Source organism: Saccostrea cucullata, unplaced genomic scaffold (assembly GCF_032062105.1).
Source record: "Saccostrea cucullata isolate Sc308-1 unplaced genomic scaffold, CSIRO_AGI_Scuc_v1 ctg10586, whole genome shotgun sequence".
Lineage (NCBI taxonomy): Eukaryota > Metazoa > Mollusca > Bivalvia > Ostreida > Ostreidae > Saccostrea > Saccostrea cuccullata.
Genome location: NW_026924454.1, coordinates 435 through 19203, shown reverse-complemented (window position 1 = coordinate 19203; position 18769 = coordinate 435). Strand labels below are relative to the sequence as shown.

At 35.0% G+C, this 18769-nt stretch overlaps 2 protein-coding genes and 2 long non-coding RNA genes across 4 annotated transcripts; 2 read left to right on the top strand and 2 right to left on the bottom strand.

Annotated features, from left to right (window-relative positions):
• The first annotated feature begins 310 nt into the window (after nucleotides 1-310).
• LOC134266465 (E3 ubiquitin-protein ligase TRIM62-like) lies at nucleotides 311-8628 on the top strand. The gene is made up of 4 exons (XM_062748698.1): nucleotides 311-607; nucleotides 7509-7618; nucleotides 7747-7842; nucleotides 8389-8628. The coding sequence occupies exons 1-4, from the start codon at nucleotides 322-324 to the stop codon at nucleotides 8626-8628; spliced, it is 732 nt and encodes a 243-aa protein (XP_062604682.1). The 5' UTR covers nucleotides 311-321.
• Nucleotides 1153-1787, bottom strand: LOC134266467 (uncharacterized). Its single transcript, XR_009991982.1, has 3 exons — nucleotides 1676-1787; nucleotides 1359-1456; nucleotides 1153-1248 (listed from the first exon to the last, which is right to left on the bottom strand). It is a non-coding gene; the product is annotated as an uncharacterized LOC134266467 (long non-coding RNA).
• Nucleotides 2473-4293, bottom strand: LOC134266466 (uncharacterized). Its single transcript, XR_009991981.1, has 3 exons — nucleotides 4203-4293; nucleotides 4010-4092; nucleotides 2473-2742 (listed from the first exon to the last, which is right to left on the bottom strand). It is a non-coding gene; the product is annotated as an uncharacterized LOC134266466 (long non-coding RNA).
• A 387-nt stretch (nucleotides 8629-9015) lies between the features above and the next one.
• LOC134266468 (uncharacterized) lies at nucleotides 9016-17551 on the top strand. Its single transcript, XM_062748699.1, has 3 exons — nucleotides 9016-9127; nucleotides 11579-11869; nucleotides 16673-17551. The coding sequence occupies exons 1-3, from the start codon at nucleotides 9043-9045 to the stop codon at nucleotides 17293-17295; spliced, it is 999 nt and encodes a 332-aa protein (XP_062604683.1). The 5' UTR covers nucleotides 9016-9042; the 3' UTR covers nucleotides 17296-17551.
• Nucleotides 17552-18769: the final 1218 nt, after the last annotated feature.

Here is an 18769-nt window from a genome sequence, read left to right as displayed (position 1 = left end):
TTTGGCAAGATATATATTGCACGAGAAAAGCCAAAAAGTAGGTGGAATGCAACATCAAGGTTGGTACTCGCCTTGGGGCCATAAAACTTAAATGAGCTTGCTTTTGATCCCATTCTAACTTTTTCTGATGGATTTAATAGTGGAAAAGTGAGAGTGAGATCAAAAGTGAGCTAATCTAAGTTTTATGGCCTCATAGCCTGCTACTGAAGAGAGCAATCCTAGGTCCACAATTTAAAAAATCCCCCTCCTGACTCTTCAGTTCAAAGTTATTATTATAATAATATATATTAACTGTGTGCTTTTCAGTGCGACGTGTCCTTGATGGCCTGCCTGGATCCTGAATTATCATGTGCTATATGTCTAGAACTGTTTGTGGATCCCTGTACGTTGACATGTTTGCATTCTTATTGTCGTGGATGCATAGTGAAGCTTATAGAGGAAGATGTTACTGCAAACCGAACCAGAGTAACGTGTCCCCAGTGTAGACATGTTCAAAATCTTGGTGCCAGGGGGTATAAAGCCATAAAGAGGAATTCTACACTGGCAAACATTGTAAATAAATACACAGGTAGTGGTTTACATGCTTCAAAAAAGTCACAAAATGCAGGTAAGTAAATAAAGAATATTTAGAATTGCTATTTTCTACAATTTTGTTTAGATTTACATGTATATAAATCATTAAAAAAAGAATAGTTTTACAATTTTACACCAATTACAATTATACTATCGGAAGGGTTGGAATAAGTTCTTTTTCCATATATACAAGTAGTACAACGTAGGGCTGTCACGGTTAACCGAAAACTCGGTTAACTGCTCCGAAATGGCATTCGGTTCGGTTTGAGTCAGGTTTTCCGGAATTCGGTTCGTTTTTTTTTATCATTTATATAATACTAATTTGCTTGCAACACGTGTTGTGATTGGTTGTTTATTTCAATGAAGGGTTTTTTTACCAATGAAAATACAGGTAACATCGAAGACATTTAAACATGGCATACACATGTGAAAGGAAGGTTGCACAACAGTATTAATTTCTGCTATATATTTTTACCAAAATTACTCACCTTTAGTTTGGCCTCACTCATTCAAAACAAACATCTCACATGTTTCACTTTCACATCTTGTAGTACTACTGTTACTAAACATTTCGGTACAAAAAAATACATACCCATCCAGCAAGGCGTTCAAGTTTGTTTACATCAAAGTCAATTAGGTGCTTGAAAGCCATGTGTTTGGCCTCATCACTCAATCCTGAAATAAAATTTAGAAAAAATATTTACTGGTCTCATTAATTTTTTTCTTCTATTTTTTCTGGAAAAGAATATACTGTTTTACATCTCAGAAAAAATATGGGCACCTACCTCTCTGCTAAAGTCCTGAAATCAAGGGAAAAACTCAGGAATTATTTTCCGTCGGCCATGATTTGACGTGAACCTAAGGCCTAATACTGTTATGACACCTGCAATAAAAATTAAAATTTTTAAAAAAAATTATTTATTAAATGAATAATAAGTTTATAGATTTGTGTATGTAATGGTGTATTTGATTTTTTTTATTTCATGCTAATAAAGCAGTGTAGGCCAAATGAAAAATGTCTCTGTTTACCTGATAAATGTGTGTAACTGAAAGATTTCATATGTACATGGTCAGAGAAGATCTACAAAGGTAAAGGACTCACCTCAAAGATGTACTGGAGAGCTACGGATTTCCATGTCAAACTCCTATTCCTGTGGAAGGTGACGGACGCTACAACAATCCCCTCTACTGGTCCAGAGACAGGAACCCATTTCAACTTGCAATGCAAAGTACATATACCACTTCAGAAAATGTTACACCAAGCAAAAAAATTATTGGAGTGGTCACAAAAAACAAACTCTGTCGTAAGCGAAGCCAAGGAACCAAGTGTCCAGAGCATCCCGGAAAGTGTACTGCCACCTTAATGATGGACCAGCCCATTGGTAGGGAGGACTTGGCCACAGAGGAAATCTGTCGTGAGTTCCTAAGTGACCCAGAGCCTACTTACATTGGCCAGATCACCACTGATGGAGACAGTGCGGCCTACCGTGGAGTGCAGAAGGCAATGAAAGAGCATGGACAGACCGTGGAGGCCTTACGAGATACTCGTCACCTCGCCCAGTCACAGAAGAAAGCAATTGATGCTGCAAAGTTTAGTCCAAGAATGTTTCTGGGTAGAACCGCTGCAGACAAAGAAGCCACCAAGAGAAATTTCTCCGTCGACCTAATGAAGAGATGTACTGCAGAGTACGAACACGCACTGAAAAAATACCCAGGTGACACAGAAAAGCTGGTCAACGTACTGAGCCATGCAACAGATGCTATCGTCAATTGCTACTCGGGCAAATGTGGAAGGACATGTGCCAGCCACTCACTAGTATGTAGAGGCCTACCTGAAAAATGTTGGCCCAAAGAGTTTCTCCCACCCCATGCAAGGAAACATTGCAACCCACAGAAGAAGACCAGGCCACCCTACGTCAGCTAGTGAACTTCCGCTTTAACAGGAATACACTTACCTCTACCAGGTTTGGGACCAACACCCAGAAATCCGAGGCACCTCACAGAGGTTATTCGAAGTCCAATCCAAAGAATGTTACATGTTCCGTGAACTTTGAACCCCAGATCTACTCCGCCATACACAGGATGAATCATGGACCAGGAAATTCCACTACCATGAAGTGTGCTGCCCTTGGAGCTCCACTGCCGTCAAACACCCGTGTGACCCGTCAACTGCAAAAAAAGACAAAAGAAATATCAATCTGACAAATTACGAAAAAAGTCTGTGACATACCGTAAAAAAAGACTAGAGCATGTGAGAGAAAAATTTAACATGTACTTTCAAAGAGGGACTGATACAAATTTCGGATACGTGAAGAGGATGAGTGATCCCCCCTTACCAAAGAGAAGTGAACATTCTTACAGCAAAAGCAAAAATGACTTACCTTCAGTTCTCAAACAGACAATCGGGATGGCCCGCGTGCCTCAAACAGACCTTGGGGACTAATTTCTTACATAACTGTCTCTCGTTATTGACTGCCGCATCCTCTAAACTTAGGTGTAGTGGATTGATGCATAAACTATTGTGACATATGTGTGAGATGTGCTTATCATGTGGAATATGTAATGTGTTTGTATGAAGCATGTACATGAATCTGTGTGCTAGTAGAACTTTTTTCGTGTTGTCTGGAAATGTGATTTTTACCCTCTCATATGTTGGCCCTGTATTATTTCCCCTCCGCCTTCTATTTGTTGCTAAATTCCCATCAAAAAAATTACACCCCAACCTATTCACCCTCCCCCTATCAACTTTTTCCAGCAAAATCTCTAATTTCTCCCGCCTCCAGTCAGCATCCATGATGAAGATAAAAAAATCCCTTTAAGGACCCAGACTCCCCATATAAGTTAAAAATAACATGTAAGTTTCATTTAAATATAAACACTTACCTTCCGAATGCCCTCGCTGCTGGTTGCACAACAGTATTAATTTCTGCCATACCGGTATATTCTTACCAAAATTACTCACCTTTAGTTTGGCCTCACTCATTCAAAACAAACTTCTCAAATGTTTCACTTTCACATCTTGAAGTACTACTGTTACTTAAGGTATTCAATCCCTAATGGGAACAAATTCAGTGAAATTGAATACATAACTGATGTGTATGCATTGAATACTCAGCATATTTAGACATATTTCCCATTTATTACTATTTTTAATGTTTCAATGCATCTTTCCACCGCAGGATTTATTGACATTCAAATTATTTGAATTTTTATTTTGAAAAAACGCTTTTCCGCATAGACTTCAATGCAATCTTTATTAATTAACTACTGCTTAATTAATGACATTTTTAAAACTTTCTCGCGGGCAATCCTTTTCCACTCTAAAATGCTTTAATATAACATCAGTGTATTATGTACTTGACATACATTTAAGGGTAGAGAATTAGGTCCCATTAGGGATGGAAATCCTTAACATTTCGGTACAAAAAATACATACCCATCCAGCAAGGCGTTCAAGTTTGTTTACATCAAAGTCAATTAGGTGCTTGAAAGCCATGTGTTTGGCCTCATCACTCAATCCTGAAATAAAATTTAGAAAAAATATTTACTGGTCTCATTAATTTTTTTCTTCTATTTTTTCTGGAAAAGAATATACTGTTTTACATCTCAGAAAAAATATGGGCACCTACCTCTCTGCTAAAGTCCTGAAATCAAGGGAAAAACTCAGGAATTATTTTCCGTTGGCCATGATTTGATGTGAACCTAAGGCCTAATACTGTTATGACACCAAAACCAAATCACAAGTGTGGGAATACTTCAGGTTTTTGAAAGTAGGGGTGGTTGACAAAACAATTACTGTGTGCAATGTATGCAAATGTGAATTTAAATACACAATGGGAAGTACTTCCTCGATGAGCAGTCATCTTAGTCGGAAACACGGTATTGACATCAAACTATTGACATGACCAATAATTGAATGTTTTAATTGTTTGAAACAAGATAACTCTAGTCAATAACTATATTTATTTTATTTTATTTTAAACAAGAAGTTTATTACTTTGTTATTTTTTGTTACATTTAACAACTTGTTCTGTTGAATAAAATGGATAGAAATTTGTGTCGGCAAAATAGTACTTTCTACAATGTCCTTAATCCTTATTATCCTTTGATATATATAAAGATGTTTTATTTAGATTCTCAAAATGAAAACCGAACCGAAAAAAACGAAAACCGAGAATTTATTTTCTGAACCGAACCGAACCGAAAAATGTCTGAACCAGGGCAGCCCTAGTACAACGATACCAAACGTTTTGTGACAATTTGTACTACAAACGTATGGTCATGTCCTAAATATGAAAATATTTCTGTATACAATTGGTAAAAATTTACATTTAAATTAATGGTATTCGAAGTAGGATAAGTTAACTTTTACCCCCCCCCTCCTTAAAAAGTTGGAGGGTAGATGTGTATAGAGAGATAGGAATTCCCATTTGTCCCTGTGCTAAGCTTTTGGATACCCACATCTTTTCTGCAACTTCTGTAATACCACTGAATGAAATTTAATGAGACTTTTACAAAATCTCTATTGTATAGTGTCATACACACAATAACATAATACACACAACATCATGACAATACAAGTAAAACTTACTGAAGCTAATTAAGACCTTTCGATTCACCTCGGCTGACTAGGGTACCCAGCATCAAATGGTGTATTAATCGGCCAAGGTATGCTGAGGGATTAACTGGACATGAGTACAGTAAAACTTGTTTAGTACCAACACGGATATAGCGAATTCACGGATATAGCGAAGTTATTCTGGGTCCCCGGCAAAATTCTTACAAAGCTTTGTTAAATTTTACGCTTATAATGAACTCTGATATAACGAATTTACGGATAAAGCGAACTGATTTTGAGTCCCGTAGAGGTTAAATATAATGAAATTTACATCTTTTATAATGAACTTTCAAAGATTATAAAAATAAATTATAAATAGAACTGGTCCCTAAGACTTCGCTATAACCGAGTTTTACTGTATTGTCAAGTCGTACATAAAATTTCAAAGTTGAAAGGTAATAAAAACGCGATATTGTAAAAGAATAGTTCACCTATTAATTTGAAAATGAATAGGTTTACTCTTTTTAAAACGCCACAGAAGAATGTCGAAGCTGAGAATTGATAATCCAAAATTTCTATTTGAATCTTACCCTCAGCGTCTGCGTCAGTGTCCGGGGTTAAGGTTAAGTATTTTTGAGCAGTTTTCTTTTTTAAGTACAGTCAATTCTCGAATTATCGCCATTAGATTCATCTCCATTTTCACAATACCGCCATGAATTCCCAAGAATGTTTTTCCTGCTATATAAATTCTCTTTATAACGGCAAATTCGGATACCCCATCCGTCACCGTCTTTTAAAAACAAACGTCCATTTTTAAGTGTCAATTATCTCGATAATACCGGGAACATACTAAAGACCTGATATTCTAAAGACCTGATATTTTGACCTGATGAAAAAAAAAATATAAAATTATCAATTTAAAGATTATATTTCAAATATAAGTTTGAAAATTATTGATGAATTCATGATTTCTGAATTACAAAAGGTGGCAATTTATCAAGAATTAACTGTACTTCTATATCCTATACTGGAGTATTGATTAGACATGCATGGAAGATGTTTCTAGTGTGTTTCATTGTATCAGTCAAAGTTTCAGATACTGCAATTTCAGCAAAGAAATGACCAGGTTAATGTTTTTGGAGCAGGTTAACATTTTTGGTGCAGTTTTTGGTGTAGGTCTCATTTCCGAGTAACTATAAGCCCTATGTTGGCTAAACTTGCATGGATGGTACATCTTAGGATGCACACTACCAGCCAGTACCAGGCTTGCTTCAGTTGCTAAAACTGACCTTTATTTTCCGCATGAGTGAACAGGTTTATGTTTTAGGTGCAGGTCTCATTTCCAAGTACATGTAACTACAAGCTATATAGTGACAAAAGTTGCATGGATGATACATCTAAGGATGCATACTACCAGACTTGCTTCGGATGCTGAATCTGACCTACATTTTCCGGTTGAGTGAACAGGTTAAATTTTTTGGTGCAGGTGTCATTTCCAAGGTTCTATGAGCCATATAATGACTAAACCTGCATGGATGGTACATCTTAGGATGTATACTACCAGACTTGCTTCGGAAGCTGAATCTGACCTACATTTTCTGCTTGAGTGAACAGGTTAAAGTTTTTGATGCAGGTTTCATTTCCAAGGTACTATCAGCCCTATAATGACTAAACTTGCATGGATGATACATCTTAGGATGCTCACTACCAGACTTGCTGCGGATGCTGAATCTGACCTACATTTTCTGGACGAGTGAACAGGTTAAAGTTTTTTGTGCAGGTTTTATTTCCAAGTAACTTTGAGCGCTATTATGACCAAACTTGCATGGATGGTACATCTAAGGGTGCATTCTACCAGGCTGGCTGTGGATGCTGAATTTGACCTAATTTTTCTGGATTAGTGAAAAGGTTAGTTTTTTATACAGGTTTCATTTCCAAGTAACTTTGAGCTCTATGTTGAGCAAACTTGCATGGATGATACATCTTAAGATGCACATTAATAGACTTGCTTCAGATGCTGAATTCGACATACATAACATTTTTCAGATGATGGACCTCGTAAAGTTATGGGTGCAGGTCTTTTACCAAGAAATATTAGGCTTATATAAACCAAGCTTGCACAAATGCACATCAAAGGATGAAGACTCTCAAACTTGCTTCAGATGCTGGATTTTGATTACGTTAACGTTTTCATGATGAAGAACTAGTTGAAGTTTTATATAGGTGTATTCCAAAGTATCAAATCAAAATTGCATAAATTTTGCATTTTGCGATGTACACTTTTTGTTGGTTTATTGTGTGACTTTGCCTCAATTTAAAAACAACATTCGTTGAGATGAGCTCTGTAATCTCTGATTACCTATGTTTTTGCTTTCAGATGTCAAAATTTGTCTAATTTGTCATGAAGAAATTTCCATCTCAGATGCTATGCCCATGCATATCAATCACCAATTATGTGATATTCAGTTAGGCAGGAAAATGCTCAGTGTAAGTAAAATTCTTTGGATAAAAAATGAAGGGATTAACTAAATGCCTTCTTAAACATATTTTTTGTATAAATTTTTGCCTCTTTAAGAAATCTTGTATGTATATATATTTGAATAATCTAAATTCAGGAAGAAATTTCAAAGAAGATCATGGCACTTGAAGATAGCCATTCTGATATATCCGAGTCTGTGAAAATCATAAAAGCCAATATTGCAAGTTTCAAAGTAAGTATTCTTTGTGCTGTTTATTCATGTGTGATAAAAAATTTTCTTATCCAAATGTAACAATATCATCCACAGTTTATGAGTTAAAAATAATAAGAGCTTTCAAATACAAAAAGGTTAAAATTAAAATCAGAGGCACATAGGCCACATCACTCACCTTAGCACATTGGCTAGGTAATAAAATGCAAATCAACTCAATACTGAACAGTTTATCTGCTGCATTTTTATGAGAAATATATAGAGATAATGAGCAGTATTCTAGCTCAAAAGTCCATTAAATAATATAAAATTGGAGTAGAGCAAAAACGGGCCTCTAAAAAAAACAGAGATGGGATCAGGTGCCTTGGAGGAGTGACCATCCCATGCTGACCGGTCACACCTGCTGTATGCTCCTTTTCATGATTGCATTGTTTGGAGGTGAAAATAGTACTTTTGGGATGCCTGCAACATTTTCTGGTGATGTTTCATATAAGTTAAAATACTGCTAGAGACATACAATTCAATCAATAAATGGTATCTTTATTTCATTTATGCATTGTTTAACAGAAGTGTCAAAAGTCTGCTGCGAATGACATCGAGTGTACTTTAGATACCAAAAGACAACATTTGGAAGAGTACAGAATTAGGAGTTTTCAAGAATTACAACAATACTCAGAGGGAATGTGCGGTGGAAAGGAAAAATTTATTGAAAAATTGCTTGAACACAACGTCAGAATAAACAAAAACCTAGAAGAAATACGATGCCCTAATTTGAATGAAATTGCATTACATGTAATGGTAGTGTAATGTGCATTACTTCATAAAATTCAGTGTAATGCTGGGTTGTGTCTTCGAGGGTGAAGACAATTTAAGGAAGGAGGAATGTAATGGTTTAGGCCATGGATATCGGCCTGGGTAGCTCAGTCGGTAGAGCACCTGACTAGTGATGTAGGGGTCCCGGGTTCGATTCCCGATCCAGCTAAACATTTTTTCCCCTGTTACATAAGTATACCTATTTTAAGAAATTAAAATGGACATGGGAATAATTGTTTTTAATTTTATCTAGCCTAAACTAATCCTTATATACATCATACTAATTTACAGTTGAAATATGCCTGAAATATTGTCAGCATTAAAAAAAACAGTAATAAATCAATCAGGTGTAAAAATGTTTACATCTTGTTTTACAGATTAAGCGAGCTGCTTGAAAAAATTCCCGATATGTGCACAATGAAGTCTGATATAAAATTTGACTTCAAATTATCGGAACCATTATTAGATGAAAGTGCTTTCACAAATAAATCAGGTACTTACTGTTTTAGCTCACCTGAGCATTTCTGAGTTCGAAGTCTGTCCCATTGTCTGTCATTGATGTTGTTGTCAGCTCTAGCCTTCGTCGTAAACTTTTCACATTTTCACATTTTCTTACTCTCAAGAACCACTAGTCCACTTGTCTAATTTTAACCAAACTTGGCACAAAGTATCCTTGGTTAAACAGGATTCTAGTTTGTTCAAATGAAGGACTACTTCTTTTTCCAAGGAAAAATAACTGTGAGTTTGTGAAAAATGTATGGCATCTCTTGAAAATACATTTCTCAAGAACCACTGTGCTAGTAAATACTAATCTTATGTGGAAGGATCCTCAGGTAGTTTAGATTTCAATTGATTTTTTTTAAATTATGACCCCCGGGGGGCAGGATGGGGCATTGGTGAGCAGTCAGTCAATGTTTTACATGGGAGTACATAGGGAAAATCTTTAAAAATCTTTCATTCAAGAATAGCAAAGCTATGATTAGTCATATTTAATTGGAATCATCCTCAAGTAGTGTAGATTCTGATCTGTTCCAATCATGACCCCAAGGGATAGGATTGGGCCACAATGGGCGATTACAGTTTTACATGGGAAAATTCTTCAAAATTCTTCTTCTTAAGAACAGCAAAACCATGATTGGTTATACTGAAATAGAAGCATTCTTAGGTGGTGTAGATTCAAATTTGTTCAAATCATGACCCCAGGAGTTAGGGACAGGCCACAATGAACTATCAAAGTTTTACATGTAGGAAAAATCTTCTAACCCTAACCATAGCAAAGCTATGATTGATCACATTTATGTTGAAGCATTCTCAGGTGTACATAGGGAAAAATCTTGAAAATATTCTTCTCAAGTACAGCAAAGCCATGATTGGCCATATTTGTATGGAAGCATTCCCAGGTAGTGTAGATTCAAGTATTATCAAATTATAGGTCAAAGTGAAAAGTAAAAAAAATATTTATACCCCCTTACAAGGTCTTGTCCCGATTAACACACATGTGAAGAATGAAAAGCACTAGCCCCAACTGTTCAAAAGTTATTATCAAGGTTAAAGTGTGGAATTTTCTTTGGAAAAATAGGTCAAACTATAAGATCAAGAGGTCAAATTTGGTGGTACTCAAAGAAATGTCTTGTCACAAGGAATACATTATGAAAGGTGAAAGCCATATCCCTACCCACTCAAAAGTTATGGTAAAGGTTAAAGTTTTGTGAACAAACAGACAAACGGACAGAGAGAGAGACAGACAGACACCAGAAGACTATAAACCCCTGAAACTTCGTTTATGGGACATAAAACTAAGTAGTCATTGATCCTTAGTAAGTCTACATTTAATTTTGTTAAAATCATACCCCTTCCTTTTAGGGGTTGGTTGGAACCACTTTTGCATAAATTTAAGCTTCTTTCTTTCCTAGCCATAGTGCTCAGGTTAGCAATTCTCCTAGGCCTCTTGTTCTGATGAACTTAAAACTGACACCTCCATCACTGAAGGCTATTAGATTGCTGTCTAGCTGTCTAGCACTACCCCAAAATAATGAAGAAAAATGAATACACATTACTACTGTTTATTTCAGAGGAGAAAATACACACCAACAATATGTGTATTTAATTATATCCTCCTTTTAAATATGTCTTAGATGAATTTAAATCAATTTAGATCCAAAAGCAGATCACTCCACTCGCAGAAATCCCCCCCCCCGAAAAACAAACTCTCCTTAGTGTGCAGTGTAGAGATGATTCTTCCACAAGTTAAATAAAATCAAGATTTCAATTACACAAGGTTCTCAAAATATAAAGTTAGGATATGTTTTAAACCCACAAAAGTATTGCTTAAAAGGTTTATCACTCTTCATGTAGAAAATTGATTGGTTTAGTCAGGAAAACTTTTTAAAAAGCTGTTACTTTATTGTTTTAAAAATCTTCTCCAAAATAGCTAGACCATTATTGATCATATTTATATGGAAACATCCTCAGGTAGTGTAGATTCAAGTTTGTTCAAATCATGACCCCTGGGAGTAGGACAGGGCTACAATTGATGAGCAAAGAAATATATAGGAAAAAGTTTTCAAAAACAGCAAAGCCATGTTGGTCGTATTTTAGTTTGGTATTTGGGAGGGGGGAGGAGGAGGAGCCACAATGTAAGTTCAAATGCAAAGGGCAATAAAGCCACAGGTAGTGAAAGAAATATGAAAGCATCCTTATTTAAAGGAGATTCAAGTTTGTTCAAATTATACCCTATCCCGTTTAAGGATTGGTTGGGAACACTTTTCAGTTTAAACTTCTCAATGAAATGATTTCTGCTCCTTTCTTAGCCACGGTGCTCAGGTGAGCAAAGTGGCCCATGGGCCTCTTCTTACATAATCTACCAAATTACTTTTATTATATTTGCAATTTTCTTTAAAAATGTGTGAAAAGGAACATGTTAAATTGTTTATTGTTATTACAGAATTCCAAGTCGATATACAAAGACGTGATGTACTTTTAAGAAGTGCCGATAGCTCTGTGTGTGTACGGATTTTTGGGGAGTCAGACGCCCCTAGAAGTGTGTTTGATGTCGTGTTTGTAACACAAAATGTAAATCCTGAATGTACCTTACGATATTCTAATGTTCATGGCAACAGTATTTTGTGTACTGCACTAACTCCGGAAACAGAATATACAGTCACAGTACAACTACATGAAGACAGAAATACTGTGTCAAAGCCGTATCTTTTAATAACTACACCATCCATTGAGTGTATGTATGTTTGTTATATATATATATATATATATATATATATATATATATATATATATATATATATATATATATATATATATATATATATATATATATATATATACACCTCTTGATCACAGGAAAAAAATTAGATGGTTTTCTCAAACAGTCGTTTTCAATGTTTGTTACTTTGTAAACATTCGACCGAAACTGCCCTAGTACATGTATAACAATGCCATAACTGATTTAATGCTCATTAAGGCAGTTAATTAATAATGAAAATGAAATGAAAATCTTTGATTTTGAAAAAAATATTACGATGAAAAGCCGATATAGTCTGTTTCGCGAAAAAGAAAATCCAGGAAAATAAACGTATGTTTAGTTTCCATTTTCATCGGTGTTAAAGATATGTAAAACATAAACTACAAATTTTAACAGTGAAACCCGGAATGAAATATTATTTTTTTTAATTTTTCAACGTAAATGGAAGCCCTGGAGGGACATTGACTTATTTGCTATGGCCACAAGCCCTTAGATCGCTTAGAAAAAAAATTAGGTGATAAAAAAAATAAAGGTTTTGAACTCTTTTCATAGGGTACCTTTTTTCGCCAATAAAATTCTTTTAAATTAAATGCTTTACAATTTTACTTTCTATCCATATCTATTCATATATATAAATAATATTCATTACTACCAAAGTTCATTCCGTAATTCTTTATACTTCTCGAGATATTCTGAAATCAATACCAAAATTGACCTTAATTTTTTTTACTCGACATCAGCTTGGGCCTTTGAAGAGCTACACTACATGCAATTTTTAAGCGGGAACGACGGGACAAATTTTCACCGGAAATTATTCTATACTCAAAGAATATTTGCACTCAAGCTTTACAAGGTTTTCTCTAATTTGATCATATGATCTTACTAGGTCACCAACAACATTTTAGCGGTCTAATTGTTTTTAAAATCGAAAGGTATGTTATACATTCCGGGAATATTCATTCAACCATAGCTTCTTTTACATTCATAATCATTATTGCAGACTGCGTGCAGTTCTTGATGTTGACGTTTTCAAATTATAATTTTTTGCGAAAAGAGTTATTACGGACTTAACCTTGCAATATGGGGGTAAGAAATCAACTTTAAAATGTTGAATTTGTAAATAATTAGTCCGTAGTAGGTTAATTTTTTAATTGATTTCAGAAAATCTCGAGAAATATATGGAATTCCGGAGTTAGCTTTTGTAGAAATGAAGATTGTTTATCTATGATAAGATTTAAATAGAAAGTAGAAATTTAGAGCATTTGATTAAAAAAAAAAATATTTTATTAGCGAAATTGTGTACCCTGTGCAAGTGTTCCATATCTTGATATTTTTTTTACACACACAATTTTTTTAAGCAATCCAAAGGCCTGTCGTTATGACATAACTTATTTGTTTTGACTCATTTGATTTATTGCTGGTATGTTGTTTAAAGTCCCTCTTGAGAATTTTTCACTCATATGGAGACGCCGTGCCTTGCCGGTGGAGAGCTACAAATTTTGTCCTTTACTCGGCAATCAGCTCCATAAAGCAGTGATGAGGGACCCTTTTATGCCAGCACCTACTGCGACATGGGACCTCGTTTTATACGGTCTCATCCGAAGGACCGGTCTCCACGTCCGACGTGACTTAATTGTCATAACTTTTTCTAGGAAACAAAAAAAAAATCATGACAATTAAGTCACAACCAATAAGAAGTAAGTCCATGTCCTTCTTGGGCTTCCGTATTATTGACCTGAGAAACAGAGAATTGAAAGAAATATGTACGCTATCTCTCGATTCTCGCCTTCATTTTGGAACCATTTGATTCAATTTAAATAGCAATTTGGCCATAAAATTTTTGTTTAATACAAAGAACAGTTCAATGGTAATTGAATAATTGTCTTAATACCAGCGCTAAACATGTAAATTATCCACTATTCCAGCTCTTGAAAAAAGGGGGATAGACGATATTTTCCACTGAAATCGGAGTTTCAAGCATCACCATATTTTGAAATAGTCTTGGAAAATTATTAAATGTTCCTTATATCTTTTCTTATTTTTTATGCAAATAAATAAAACATAAATTTATCAATAAAATATAATGTTTCAGTTGTAAATCGCTTTGAAATTGGTGGAAAATTTGCATTTTTATCGTTTTTTGTGAATAAACGTATGTTCCCCCCGTGTCACACAAAAAAGCTTTGGTATGAATTTGTGAAATATTCCAAATTACCTGTAAAAAGGAATTTTTGTGACACGGAGGGGTAGGGGGAGAGAAGATGTTTCAAAAATAATTTCCTTTTTCCATTGATTTCTATAGTGAAAAATAAGTTTTACCAAAATTTTAGAGTTACCTCTCTTGTTTTCCCAAATAAGTTATGTTTTATGAAAATCCAGATAATTATCTAAAATAAACATTAAAAGTTAATCGAATATGTTAGCTTTTGAAAATTGACTTGGAGGTAGGCGGGAGAGCAATACTACTGTGCGCAGTTCTTTTGTGTTATATTTCAAAGAGTTAAAATTGTATTTATTGCAAATGATTTGTCAAAAGCATTGTAGGCGGACGGGAACGTTAAAACTTTTGTTTGTTTTCTTCAGAGACAAAATATAACTTACCGGTAGAAGTAACATCATACACTTTAAAGTTAGCAGAGAAGTTGTATATGTATGACATTAAAGAATCGAAACAGTACTCGTTTTTGTCTCTCTGCAAGAAAATTAAACCTAAAACGATTGACTTGTTGAGCCCCTTCTTAAAGAGTGCTTTGCCATCAGTGAGATGCTTATGATACTCATGTTAAGCGGAAGGAAAAGTAGTGATAAATATGAGAATGACGTTAAAAAGGGACGTTAATTAGGCTTGCTTACGTGCCCAAGCGTACATCTATATGCCTTTTTAACTTTTGCACAATTTTCCTTTTTAATGGTTGATTATTATGTAGCATGATATTCTTGAAATGATGTATTGCTTTTCACTGTGATGAGAAGATAAGTTTAATACGTCAAAGTGAACTAAATTGCTTTCCCTGTCTACGACTGTTTGGGTTCACCCTCGTAAATGTTTAATAAGTAACAAAACATCTTTTCAATGACCAGAATTTTTTGTATTCCCTGCAATCAATGACTTGGTTTTTGATGATTTATAATGATCATGTTGTCTTTCCTACGCAAAAATGTTTAATCTGTCGAAAGATGTGTGTTTAACAGATAATCAACGATATTAAAAGAATTATAAACAAATAGTATCCGGTATATTATAACTTCATGAGACCCAGTGTACTTTGCCTGTGCATACTTTTTCAGGCAGTGTTATTTCAAACGAGTCAAAGTACCCTTGATTACCGTCAACATTAACATCACAGTTAGAAAATGTCAAATGACACTAAAATATATTTAAAAATTATCACAGTAATGAATAGGAAAATTAATACCAAAATTTAAAAACCCATTAAGCTTCGCACTAAAAGTGCATGTAAATGTAGGTATAAATGAAATAAAGTGTTTGTTGAATTCAGTCTGTGAGGACGGTCGACGTCAGTCTTTGCTTATTCCAAGTTCCCTGCAATGTAAGGCCACCTATCGAGGACTGAAATTTGAATCGGATCGAATGTATTGAAAACTGGTGAAATTAAATATGTCCCTCAGTAAAGAGTGCTTCGCAAGTTTCGAAAAATAGTGAGATGCTTTTTTTCTTTATATCTAATTTCATTTCAACATGCACAACTTCTGCAAAAAAAATGAATGGAAATTGCAAATAAAAGGATTTTTTTAAGTCAAAGGGTCATAACTCTGTCAAAAATGGTCCCATCTGCCAAAAACATTTCTTGACCTAGATAATATTGTGATGCATCTGTATACAAAATTTCATTTCAATATGTGCAACCTCTGCAAAGAAAATGAATGGAAACTGATGGTGGACCGACAAATAGACAGCAGCAAAGCAGTATGCTCTCCCTTCTTCGAAAGGGGGGGGGGGATAAAAATATGAGGAAAACATCCCTAAACGAGTGTAGTCTGCAATTACAGAAAAAGCATCTCATTGTTTTTCTAAACTTGAAAGACAATTTAATATTTATTTCAACAGTTTTCCGTACTTTCGATCGATCCGATTCAAATTCCAGTTCTCAAAAGGTAGCCTTACATTGCAGGGAACTGAATATAAGAAGACTGCTGTCTACCATCCTCACAGCCTGAATTCAACAAACACTTTATTTCATTTAGACCTACTTGTACATGTACTTTTCTGTAATTGCAGAGTAGACTAGTTTAGGGATAATTTCCTCATATTTTATGCCTCCCCCCAATCGAAGAAGGGAAGACATACGGCTTTGCTGCTGTCTGTCGGTCTGTATACAGATTTATCAAAAGAATTTCTAGGTCAATTTCTAGTTTGAGTACGATCGGACAATTTTAGACAGATTTATGCCCCTTGGACTTAGAAAAAATCCAATTACTTAAATTGCAGTTTTTGTTCTTTTTCTTTGCAGAGGTTGTACATATTAAAATGAAATTGGGTGTAGAGATTTATCACATAAATATCTAGCTCAAGTTTTGTTCTGGGTACGATCAAGCCATTTTTGACAGATTTATGCCCTTTGGACTAAGAAAAATTCCAGTTATTTGGGACAGTTGGGCATAAGTGTTCTACAAACATTTCGTGTAATTTGTATTGTTTACACTTAATTTATGCATGTACATATGCATACCATAGACTTTTTTATGCAGACTTGCATTTAATTATAAGAATAAATATATGAATTCATTAAGTAATTATATATGTTACATTTTTGACAGGTATGAATATGATTATGAACAGACATTGCCATGAAGACTTTCATGTTGAAGAGTCAGGAAAAAAGCTCTTCAGTAGAGAACAAGATGACCCCCATTCTTGCAGTGACTTTATGCGTTTTGAAGGCACAATTTGCAACACATGTCTGATGGAACCACTCATGTACTGGGAAGTTAAGTGTCATTCTTCAAACGCAAAGAAAGTTGAAATTGGACAAAGCGTTGCACTCACTGAAATTTGCTTGGCTAGAGATGTTGACAGAATTAATACCCTTCTCCGGAATTACAACTCGTATGTTGCTGGTTTGGGAAAGAATTCCAGAAATAGATTAGATATTTTTTTCACAAGGGAAGGCAAAGAGATAAAGAGCAACGAGCTTTCGTGGATAAAAGGAAGAGATGTCGTCGTACACTTGGGTTTTCTCTTGGATTTACGTAAAAAACGTTTTTTGTTGTTAATGTCTATGAAAATACTCTTCTGTGTCAGTTTTTTTTCTATTAAAGCTCCAAGAGAGGACAACCCATATGGTGCAGTATTTGAGTTGACGCAAGGTGGGGACAGCATTGAAATTATTTCTGGAAAAGAAATCCGAGAATTTCCGTCCGTGTTGTTTGATCTCATTTGAACTCTCCATCTTCTTTTTAAAATTCTCAAACATCAAGAAAAAGTAATTCAGAACCGCATTACATTGAAACGTCTGATTAAACACACAAGGTTGTTGACAATTTTATGTACCTTAATACTATTTGATTCTGCCTCGAATAAATTTAATAGAATAGCCTTGAGTAGTTTCTTTACAATGTTTATGCATCGATCTTACAACAATTAATTTGATAGAGTATACTGAACCTACTATGTGACTTTATAAATGTTTTCCTGATAACATCATATCCCATGAGACTGTGGATCATCGTCTCAAGCCACGGTCCGGAGTCCGCATATAGCTCTCTCCTACCTGTGGCTGCTTGATCATTAAAAGTTTCGTAATTTTGAATATTTACGCCTTTCTATTGTGCCGTCATATTCAGTCAATGACAAGTTTTGTTTCCATCGCAAATGAAAACAACAATTTACAGTACTAGTATTTCGTACTATGCGATTGGGTATTGAAAGGTCACATCAAAGTTTTAAAGTTTGTATCACGTTTCTTTGGCAACCAAGGTTACAATCACTCACACACCTGTATTAAATTATGATATTAAAATTTTAATCTGTAAATATGAGTGCAAAAATATTTTGGTGATTACAGAAAATTGCTCTTAAATGTCTTGAAGATTTGGTTTTTATCCTTTTTCAGTTTGTTTATCTTGAAATTCACGTAAAAATATTTATTCTAACGTACTAAACACGTGTGTGAAATGTTAAACATTTTTCTCATTTATAACCTACACGGGAAAAATGTTTTTCCCATTTATAACCTACACGGCCCCGTGGGGATCCGGGTTAGAATAGGTCCTCAGTACCCCCTTGCTTGTCGTAAAAGGCGACTAAATGGGGCGGTCCTTCGGATGAGACCGTATAAACCGAGGCCCCGTGTCACAGCAGGTGTGGCACGATAAAGATCCCTCCCTGCTCAAAGGCCGTAAGTGCCGAGCATAGGCCTAAATTTGCAGCCCTTCACCGGCAATGGTGACGTCTCCATATCAGTGAAATATTCTGGAGAGGGACGTTAAACAGTATACAATCAATCAATCAATATAACCTACACGAATTTAATACTGGATTGAGGTTTTGAGTTACCAATACTATACGCAACTAGTGTAATATTTTTCGCAGTTTGGCTTGAATCGAGTTTGTGACATATGATGTCGTCGTCAAACGCATTCGAGTCGCACTTGGATGTAATAAATATTTAATAATACTCGTTATAATGTTGTTTGGTCACTTAAGAGACGAAGGGCGAGATAAAATTAACATTACACACTAGAACGTTAGCAGAGAAGTTTTTTTTTTTTGGTATATTAAATGGTTTAAGGTATTCGCTGCTTCCTACAGTGTAAGGCGACATACATTTTGAGGACTGAAATTTGGATCTAAACGATAAATAAGGACAGTGGTAAATTCAAATGAGTCTTTCAGTCAAGAGTTGTTTGCCAGTT

Excerpts from the sequence above, each read along its gene's own strand:
- LOC134266465 (XM_062748698.1), top strand. The coding sequence starts at position 322 with ATGGCCTGCCTGGATCCTGAATTATCATGTGCTATATGTCTAGAACTG. Across the intron at positions 608-7,508 it reads AAAAAAGTCACAAAATGCAG|ATGTCAAAATTTGTCTAATT; the intron begins GTAAGTAAATAA and ends TTTTGCTTTCAG. Across the intron at positions 7,843-8,388 it reads CCAATATTGCAAGTTTCAAA|AAGTGTCAAAAGTCTGCTGC; the intron begins GTAAGTATTCTT and ends ATTGTTTAACAG.
- LOC134266468 (XM_062748699.1), top strand. The coding sequence starts at position 9,043 with ATGTGCACAATGAAGTCTGATATAAAATTTGACTTCAAATTATCGGAA. Across the intron at positions 9,128-11,578 it reads TGCTTTCACAAATAAATCAG|AATTCCAAGTCGATATACAA; the intron begins GTACTTACTGTT and ends TTGTTATTACAG. Across the intron at positions 11,870-16,672 it reads AACTACACCATCCATTGAGT|GTATGAATATGATTATGAAC; the intron begins GTATGTATGTTT and ends CATTTTTGACAG.